This window comes from Melozone crissalis, unplaced genomic scaffold (genome assembly GCF_028551555.1).
Source record: "Melozone crissalis strain CALT ecotype California unplaced genomic scaffold, PUWL_Pcris_2 ptg000019l_1, whole genome shotgun sequence".
NCBI lineage: Eukaryota > Metazoa > Chordata > Aves > Passeriformes > Passerellidae > Melozone > Melozone crissalis.
In genome coordinates this window covers 14,608,308-14,617,341 of record NW_026535797.1, presented here as the reverse complement: position 1 = coordinate 14,617,341, position 9,034 = coordinate 14,608,308, and the positions used below count along the sequence as shown (strand labels likewise).

The window sequence follows — 9,034 nt, the reverse complement described above, 5'->3', positions numbered from 1 at the left end:
GTCGCGCGGCAGCGGCAGCGCGGCCGCCACCGCCCCGAGAGCGCCTCGGTGGCGACAGCGGGACCGGGCGGCCCGGGACGGGGCAGGCGGCAGGCGACCCCGCGGCCGGTCCCGCGGGGCTCGGGAGCCTCGGCCGCCCCCTCCCCCTGCGATCGAGCGAAATGGCTGAACATGTAGCAATAATGACCCGGCATTCAGGCTGCCCGGCCCGGCCGGCCCTAATCAGCGGCCCGCGGACCCCCCTCCTCTTCCCCTGCGCTCCCAGAATGGGGAACAAAACCCAGCACGTTTCTGCAGCCCCCGCGCATAAAGCGCCGGGCCTGGGCCTCAGCGGGGGGCAAAGCGGCCCGTCAATCTCGGCGCCGGGGCCCCTTTGTCCCTCGCCTCCCTGCCACACCTTTTGTTCCCGAATCCAATAAGCGCCTATTCCCGCTACCTTCCTCGGCGGCTCCTTTCAGCGCCGGCCCGTCGGCCACAATGGGCCCGGCTCTGAGCTACGCGGCCCCATTCAGCGTCCTTGGCACGCTCACAAGCCGGCCGGGCCGCCCTGCCCCGCGGGCACGACGCGGCGACCGCCCCGCCGCCGGGCACGGGCCCCGGCCCCTCCGCCGGGCACCGGCCGCTGGACGAAGGAGGATCGGGCGGCGAGTATTGCACCTGGTTTATTGACTGACTGGGCGAGCTGGCGCTGGCAGTGACCGATACAGAGTAGATAGAGGAGCCGCGGCACTAGCGGGCCCCGCCGTCGGCTTTTTACAAGCAAAGCTGCTCCGCTGGCCCGGCGCGATCGGCTCCGGCCCGCCCGGCCCGCCCGGCCGTCGCGGCGGCTCCGCGGGGCGGCGGCGCTTCGCTGCGGGTTCGCGCGGCCCCGTCCCGCCGCCGCTCCGCTCCGTCCGTCGCCGGCCCCGCACCGATGCTCGCGGGAGCGCCGGGGTCCCGCCGCGCCGTCCCGCCGCCGCCGCCGCCTCCGGTCCAGGGCGCGTGGCGCGCAGCCGGGCTGCGGTGCGGGTGCTAACGGGGCCGCGGAGCCGCCGGGCCGTCCTGTCGGTCCGCTCCCGACCCTCAGTGCGTGCGGGCTACCAGGCCCGAATGCCCTGCAGTGCGCCCTGGCCGCAGGAAGGCCCCGCCGCCGGCTGGTGCAGCGGCTGGCCGCCGCCGCTGAAACCGCCGAGGCCGCCCACGTTCACGAAGGGGCTGGCGGCCGCCGCCGGGCTGCAGGCGGCTTGCATGGACGCGCCGCCGGTGCCCGCCGGGTAGGTGCAGCCGTAGCCGGGGTTGTAGGAGGCTGCGTTGCCGTAGCCGTAGGCGGGGAAGCCATTGTAGGAGTAGGGCCCGTTGTACGCCGAGCTGTAGCCCTGCGACCCGCCGAGGCACGGCTTGCCGTCACGGACCAGCACGGGCACGGCCACCCTGCGCGGCGGCGGCGGGGCCGCGGGGCCGCCCAGCTCCAGCGACTTGTCCTGCCGCTGCCGCTTGCACTTGTAGCGCCGGTTCTGGAACCAGATCTTCACCTGCGTGGAGGTGAGCTTGAGGCTGCTGGCCAGGTGCTCCCGCTCGGGCGCCGACAGGTAACGCTGCTGCTTGAACCGGCGCTCCAGCTCGAAGACCTGCGCCTGGGAGAAGAGTACGCGCGGCTTCCTCCGGCTCCGCTGCTTCGGCCTCTCCGTCTCCTCCGCCTTCTCTGCTGCGTCCAGCGGCTTCTTCAGGACGCAGCTCTCTGTACGGGGGAACACAGGTCACGGGTGCGCCTGGCAGACGCCGGGCGCTCGCTGCTCCCGGCGGGCCCCACCGGCGGACGAGGGCTCCGCGCCCGGCCGGCCCCGCGCCGCTATGCGCCCGTCGGGGCACCGCGGTGCGGGCGGGGAGGCAGCGCTGGGACCGGCCGTCTCGGGCACCGCCTGTGTTTGCGAGGGCTCGATTCGGGCTGCGGGGCCGGGCACGTTCCCGCACCTCCGGGCCGGCTGCGGCGTTACCGCTGCGGCACCGCGAGGAGAGCTCCGCGCCGCGCACAGCGCCGGGCACCTGCTCCGCCGCCGGGCTCCGCCGCAGCGGGTGCGGATTGGGCCTAACCCGACCCGTTCCTTCCCCTCCGCTACCGAAATTGCAGAGCCCGGGCCTGATCCGACACCTCCGGACTGGGGCCATGCGGAGGCACTACCCAGGCAGGAGGCGAGCGAGGCGCGGAGGAGGGCGGTGGCAGCCCCGCGATGTGCCTGTCCCAGCCCGACATGGCCAAGGGACGTGGGGCAGGCTACAGGGACCTGGGCTTCGCGGGGCGATGCCCGAGGGCTGGGAACGCACCGCGGGAAGGCAGCGCGGGGCCCGTCCCGGCGGGGCGGTGCAGTGCGGGGAGCGCGGCGGAGCCGATACTCACTTGGGTCTCGGACCGCCGGCTCCAGCTCTTCTCCCGGGCCGGGAGCCTCGCAGGAGCTGCGCAGCACGGCGTGAACGTAGTTGTCGGCGGAGATCCGCGCGTCCGCCTGGCTGCCGGGCGCTGCCATGGGGCTCAGGTAGGAAAGCTTTTCCTCCTCCTCTTCCTCCTCGCCGTCGGAGAAGCGGGCGCCGTCGGCGGCCGCCAGCAGGCAGGCAGCGGGGTGGAAGTGGTGCTCCAGGTGGTGCGGGAGCTGGGCCCCATAGTGCGGGTCCTGCTGCTGCTCCAGGTTGAGGATGTCTTTGACAGAGAAGGGTGTGGAGGTGACGGGGCTCGGTAACATCATCGGGGCAGCGCAAGCGGCCAGGCAGTCCCGCGGGCCCGGCGGCGCTCGGGCGGCTGCTCGGCGGGGAGCGCCGCGCCCGGTGCGGGGGGAGCAGGCAGCGCCGAGAGACGAGGGGCCGCGCCTGCTTCTGTCTAAGTTGCCTCCATTAGCTCGGCGCTGGGGGTCTGCGTTTTGTTACAGCTTCTGCAGGGACAGCCAAAGGCTCGGGAGCCTCCTCTGCCCCGGGCCGGCACGTCACGGCAAGGAGGGGCCGGGGGCGGCCTCACCATTGGAGAGAGGGGGAGGCAGAGCCGGCCCCCTGCCCGGCTCCGGCCGCCCGGCCAGAAATAGCAATGTATTAAGGCTGCACTCGGGGAGGCTGCTTTCCCGCAGAGCGCCCCGCCGGCCCGGCACCCGCCCGGCGGGCGCGGGGACTGTGCGCCGGGGTCGGGGTGCCCGCAGAGAGCCGCGGCAGCCGCCGCCGCGCCCCCCAGTGCTAAGCACGTGTAGGTAGGTAGGGACCCCCGCCCGGGCGCGCCCCGCTGGCCCCTGCCCGCACACGGCTCGGTCCGGCCCCGGCAGGGACCGACATGTGCGGCCCCACCAGCCCGGCCTCCCGCCCCACCAGCACGGCCCCGCAAGTGCCTCCCGCGGCCCAGGACGCGTAGCGGAGGGGAGGTCCAGGCGCCTCCGCCAGCCCGCGCCCCTCCCGCAGCCGACGGCGACCCCGTCGTCCCGGACGGGCCGTAGCCGTGCGACGTACACGTAGCCGACCCATCCTCATCCCCCTGCACCTCCGGTCCCTTCGCCGGTGTCCCCGCAAATACCCCCGCGATCGGCCAGTCTGCAGGCCGGCCCAGCTCGCCGCAGCCGGTGCGGCACTCGTTCGCACAGGGGAAAGCACGCTCCTCCCGCCGGATCGGGCCCCGCAGCCCGCGACCGCCGGGCCCAGTCGGGGCGGACCGGGCCGGGCCGGGTGGGCAGCCCGGGACCGCGGTAACGCGGGGCTGGGTGGGGAGCGCGGTACCACGATCGTCTCTGTTTCCTTTCGTTGTTTTTCGTTTTCTTTCGTTTCGTTTCGTTTTCTTTCGTTTCTCCCACGGGTAACGGCCGGCCAGCGGCTCCGCGGAGCCACCTCGCCGCCGTGGCGGCTGGTGACGCACCGAATGAGCCTGCCGAGCTCTTCCGCACTGAGAAGTTCCCGGGCACAGGACTTCGCCGGGCACCGGCCGAGCCCCGCGGTGATGAGGGGGTGCCGCGGCCCCCCGGCGCTCCCCGCGGCTCCCGGACTTTTGCACGGGCTCGGGGCTGCCGCGGCGCGGGGAGCGGGCGCACCGAGGGAGGGGCAGGGGGTCTTTGGTGAGATTTTTCGTTGTGATTAAAATCCTGCTGCCCCGCAGGGCTTGGATCGGCAACGAGGGGAGGCCACCGGAGCCGGGCGCGTACGCCGGGCAGGTGAGTGTCCCGGCGCCGGGGCTTCGCGGGGCCTTCCCGGGAGTTTCTCTCGTGCTGTTAACGTCCGGCGTCTCCACTGTTTAGCGGCTCTGTCGGTGCCCTCGTATCTACGACTTTCTGCACGTCCCAGAGACGGATTTACTGGGGCGCAGGCCGGGACAGGAGCCCGAGTGCCGCGCACTTCGCCGCAGCTCATGTGCTGCCGTTCCCGCGGCGCGGCCGGTTCCCGTTCCCCCGGCGCACCGGACCGCTGCCACCACGCAGCTTCAAACCCCTCGCCATATAAATATGACGATTCGGTCTCTTCTCGCCGCTCCCCGTGGGAGACGCCTTCCTGCGGTCCGGACGGCGGATGGGGAAGGGCAGCCGCAGTAAGCAGGCCTGCCTGGGGCCCGACTCTGCCCCGTGCCGCCGGTGCGCAGAGAAGCTCGGCATTGCGTCGCTGCCGGGACTCCGAAAATAATTAGTAACAATTAGCTCCTTATCTGTGTTACACATCCGCCACCGTCCCGGGCCACTCCCGCCCGCCTCGGGGCCCCGAGCCCGGGAAGGTGCAGGCGCGGGGGCCCGCAGGCAGCGCGGCGAGCGGCCGGGCTCTGCACAGCGCCGCGCTCCCCGGGAGCTCCCCTGCGGCCGAGCTTCCCGGCGGGGAGAGCAGCGTCAAGGGCCGCTGCCCTCGGTGGTGGCGGCCATAAGAACTGCCGGGCCACCGCCGGTGTCCGCCTGCCCGTCCGTGTGCGGGAGCCGCAGCCGCCGTGCCGAGGACCGCACCCCGGTAGTGTCTGACTCGTGTGGCGCCATCGCGCTCAGGGATCCCGGACGGGCCGATCGCCGGGTGCGGCCTGCGGGCTCTGGGAGCCTGGGTCGGACAGAAAAGGGCGCATCGGGATTTCTCCCCGGTGGTACGAGTGGTTCCCCCGCTGGGACCCACTCATTTGTGCTGCTGCCGGCCACACGGACTGCTCGGGGAGCCCGCGCCCGACGGAGGGAGCAAGCGGCGGCCGGGCCTTCTCTGGGCCTCACCCTCCGCCAGTCTCCCGGTGCGGTAACTGCGCCCGCGCTTTCCCCCCATGCCAACATGCCCCCGTTAGTGGAGGCGGATCGGTGGTGAGTTCCCGGCTGGAAAAGCCGGGCAAGCGGGGAGATGGTCGGGCCCGACCGTGCCCGTGCCGAGGCGGCTGGCGCCGCGGAGCACGGCCGGACCGGGGCGAGCGGTGCGGAGGTACAGAATCCAGGGGGAGGAAGGAGCAGGGCAGCCCGGTACCTGCCGGCGGGTCTCAGCCCGGGTTGCGGCTGCAGGGCTTTCCCAAGCCGGCTGGGCTGGGGTCACCGGGCTATTAATGGTTATTTTATTTATATCATTAGCGGCGTCCCCTGAGCTCTGTTTACAGCAGGGCCTTGTTGTCCCGGCCGCTCCTGCGCTCTGTTTAGACAGGGGATTATTGTAATGGATGGAACTCGCCGTGCGGATGCTGCAGCGGAGCGAGGAGAGCCAAGAGCCTCCCCCCGGGCCCGGGGAGCGAGCAGCAGCCCCGCTGCAGCCGCGCACACCGCGGCGGGCGGGCGAGGGAGCGAGCAGCCCGCTCCCGCCCGAGGGCCCGGCCGCAGGCAGCCCGGTAGCAGCGGCCGCGCCCGGGGGTCTCGCTCGGGGCGATGCTATCAGCACCGGGGCTGCTAATTGCTCCATTAGTCTTGCGGGTGCGGAGTGCTGGAGCCGGCCCCGCGCTAATGGCCGTAAACAAACAAACACGCTAATCCGGCCCTGTCTCCAGTCCCCGTGCTCGGGGAGCCAGCGGGGCACGGCGGCGGGAGGCGCTGGGCGGGCGGCACCCACCTGCCCGCCGCCCCGGGAGCCCGGCGGCCCGCGGGCTGGGGCCGCAGCCGGAGCGGACCCGCGCCGCCGGGAGCTGCCCCCCGCGCCCGGCTCTATTTACACAGAGCCTGCCCTTGTGTAAACGCTGCGCGCCGTGGTTTATCTCAGGGCCCGTCTGGTTCTCGTTCTCTGTCAGCAGCGCCCCGTGAAGGATGGCCCTTTCCCAGGAGTTCGGTCCTGATTTATGTGAGAACCGCAGCGCGCCGGGGACGCCCCCGCACGGCGGGGCCGGCGACGCGACGCGGAGAGGCGGCGGGTCCCGGTACAGCGACCCGCCGCCGGGGCTGCCGCTGGGGCCGTCCCGTGCAGCCCGCACCGGCTCCGCACGGCTCGGTCACCTGCCGGCAGCGGACCCCGCCGTCCGGTCCTGTCCGGTCGGGCCCGGCACGGCACGGCGCTCCGCCGTCTCCGGGGTCCGGGTCTCCCCGCACACAGCCTCGGCGCCCCTCTCGGTGCCCAGCGGGCGCGCCCTGAGGGGCTCCATGAGGAGCGCACACGGGGCGGCTCCGCCGCAGCTCCCAACCCGCACTCACTCCCTGAGTGCGCCCACCTGGTCACCGCGCCCGGGGGAAAGGATGGCGTTTGTCCCTGCCCTGCCACCTGCACAGGAATGGCTCTTTTTCACAACTTTGAAAATAAACATTATCTGTATTCCTCAGGAGAGGAGAGGGCTTCTGCAGGCAGTGGAGCCAAGTCCAGACAGAGGATGCAGCATGCTCACCTAGCAACAGGCTGGCTCCGTGTCTCACTGCTGTGTCCCATCTGTGCCCAGGCAGTGCCTGCACCATCCTGTTCACTCAGGTCTGCCACTTGACACCTGCCTGCATCTCTCCAAATCCTCAGAACAGCTGGCTTGGTTTGGCCAAGAAACACCCAACTAATGCCCATTTTATTGAGAAATACATCATTGCAAATATCTGCTTTTCTTCAGTATTTTTTTTCTCCATTGACATTGGCTGATTTACTTTTGCTTCACAGTTCTTGAGGGGATGCATGGCTTAGAAATACATCCCAAAACAAAGCCTCAGTGGAAAATAAATGTGTTTTCTAAAGGTCAGAATCAGACTCTAACATCCTACACATATATTTTTAAGGTGGGAGGTTGGTTTGAGAGATACCACTAGCTGTGTGAAACATTCAGTGTTCAGCACTTTGAGGGATAGGAGCAGCAAATGCAAAGGTGCAGCCCACTGCAGCAAGGGGAGCTCGGTAGGCTTGGACACCAAAGGGGAGGTTGCCCTTGATTTCAGTGCCAGATGGGCCTCTGAAACTGAGGCTGACATGCTGAGCTTGGTGAGAGCCACCTTGCAGGAGCAGGTAAAGGTCATCCTTCATCTAAGGCAATGCAGGATAGGAAATGCCAGTGCCAAGGACCCCCTCCTGCCTGCTTTTATTTAGCATCTCTTGTGCACAAAGGATATCCAGGCTTCACAAAGCTACCCTGCTGCATAACAGCCCGATGACTAGGGACGTGTGCAAAGAGTAGCAGAACACCTCTTCCTCTGGCTTAGAAGCTGTCATAAATCACAGTTACTGACTGTGTGATGAGACGGTCCCCGTGCAGCTGAAGGAGGACACTGCTGCAGGCACACGTACACCACCCTGTTGGTGGAGCACACCCCACAGCCTTTCTGGGAGTACCTTTGCTCCGTGTCTCAGAAGCCATTGCTGTGTGTTTGTGTCGGTGAGGTTGAGAAGCTGAGCTGAAATTCATCCTTCAGCAGAGGCCCAGCACGAGGCTTGCTCACTGCTCGCATCCCCAGGCCTGCGTACCACTTGCATCCCATAGCGCTTAAGTGGAGCCTAAGTGGACCCTGGGCCTTGTGCTGGCGACCTGCCCAGTGCTGGATTTCAGCTCCGAGCCCAGGCCTGCCGCTCTGATTCATGCACAAAATCCCGCTGAGGTCAGCGGGTTTCATCCTGCTCCCACCACAGCCCGCAGGACAGTTCACACGAGAGTGGCAGGGTCAGGCTCTGTGTTTGCGTGTGCCACAGAAAATGGAACAATTAAGATTAAACCAATTAAATTTTAACAGGTCTGGAAAGCGTTTTATTACATAATAAACTGGAGGGATTAACCGTGTCGGGCTTTGCTGTGTGTGTACTGATGGAGAGGTTCCTTGCTGTCCGCGGCACTTGGTGTTCCTCCGGGCTGGAGACCTCCCTGCACTGCTGCTGCTGGCAAACACGGGCTGGGAATGCAGCTGCATGCTGCCTCCTGCTCCTGTCCAGCTCTGTCCCCCAAAGCATTCTGGGTGCAGTGCTTTTCTGAGCCCAAGCAAAGCATTTTCTAGAAAAATTTGCAAATTATATGGTGGCTATTTCTGTGGCTTCCTTCAAGGAGAGGGAAGCCCTCATGCTTCTGTACAGATGTGCCTGGGCTGGCTCTGTGCAAGGTGGTGACAGATGTCTCATCTTGGAAACAGAGCTGATAAGTTACTCTTGTTTAGGGCATCTGCCTGGCAGCCAGTCCCCACTTCTCTCCCTGCTTAATCAAGATTCCTCCGGCTGTTCCCATGCAGATGAAGCCATCCTGGCTATGGCTACCCCGGAGCTGGCAAAATTGTAAAAAAAAGGGTACACAGCTCTGGGTTTGCAGAGTGGTTTCAGGGAAATTGAGCTGAAAAATGATGCAGGAATCAGCTTTAGCAGAAATTATGCTGCAACCTTGGCTGAGCGCATACATGGGGAGGTGCACAGACCTCTGTGGTGGCATTCCTCAACTCTGCTGGCATTTGTCTGTAGGGCTGTCATTTGCTCTGAGGGGCACCCACAGCCAGTGGCTGTTGCACTGTTTCATCTTCCCAAATGTGATTTGAGGCTGACCAGCTCAGGAGGATTGGACACAAATATCCTCTGTCATGCAACAACCTGCACTTGGGGGCTGGGGAAGCTCGTAATTTCTGTCTCTTCTGGGTAAATATGAGTCAAAAGCCTGACAGGCTCAGCCCAAAGACATTTTGCACTATCCTTCCAGAGGCCACCGCAGGCCAGCTTCCAATGCTCTGGT

At 67.1% G+C, this 9,034-nt stretch overlaps 1 protein-coding gene across 1 annotated transcript; it reads right to left on the bottom strand.

The window, feature by feature from the left end:
* Positions 1 to 1,076: 1,076 nt before the first annotated feature.
* NKX2-3 (NK2 homeobox 3) lies at positions 1,077 to 2,717 on the bottom strand. Its single transcript, XM_054277375.1, has 2 exons — positions 2,365 to 2,717; positions 1,077 to 1,713 (listed from the first exon to the last, which is right to left on the bottom strand). Exons 1-2 carry the CDS (start codon positions 2,715 to 2,717, stop codon positions 1,077 to 1,079), a joined length of 990 nt encoding a protein of 329 aa, XP_054133350.1.
* Between the last annotated feature and the right edge of the window lie 6,317 nt (positions 2,718 to 9,034).

What these genes read in the sequence shown, in the direction of transcription:
- NKX2-3 (XM_054277375.1), bottom strand. Translation starts at nt 2,717, where the DNA reads ATGATGTTACCGAGCCCCGTCACCTCCACACCCTTCTCTGTCAAAGAC. An exon ending in CGAGACCCAAGTGAGTATCG is followed by an intron (nt 1,714 to 2,364) that starts GCTCCGCCGCGC and finishes CCGTACAGAGAG; the next exon opens with CTGCGTCCTGAAGAAGCCGC.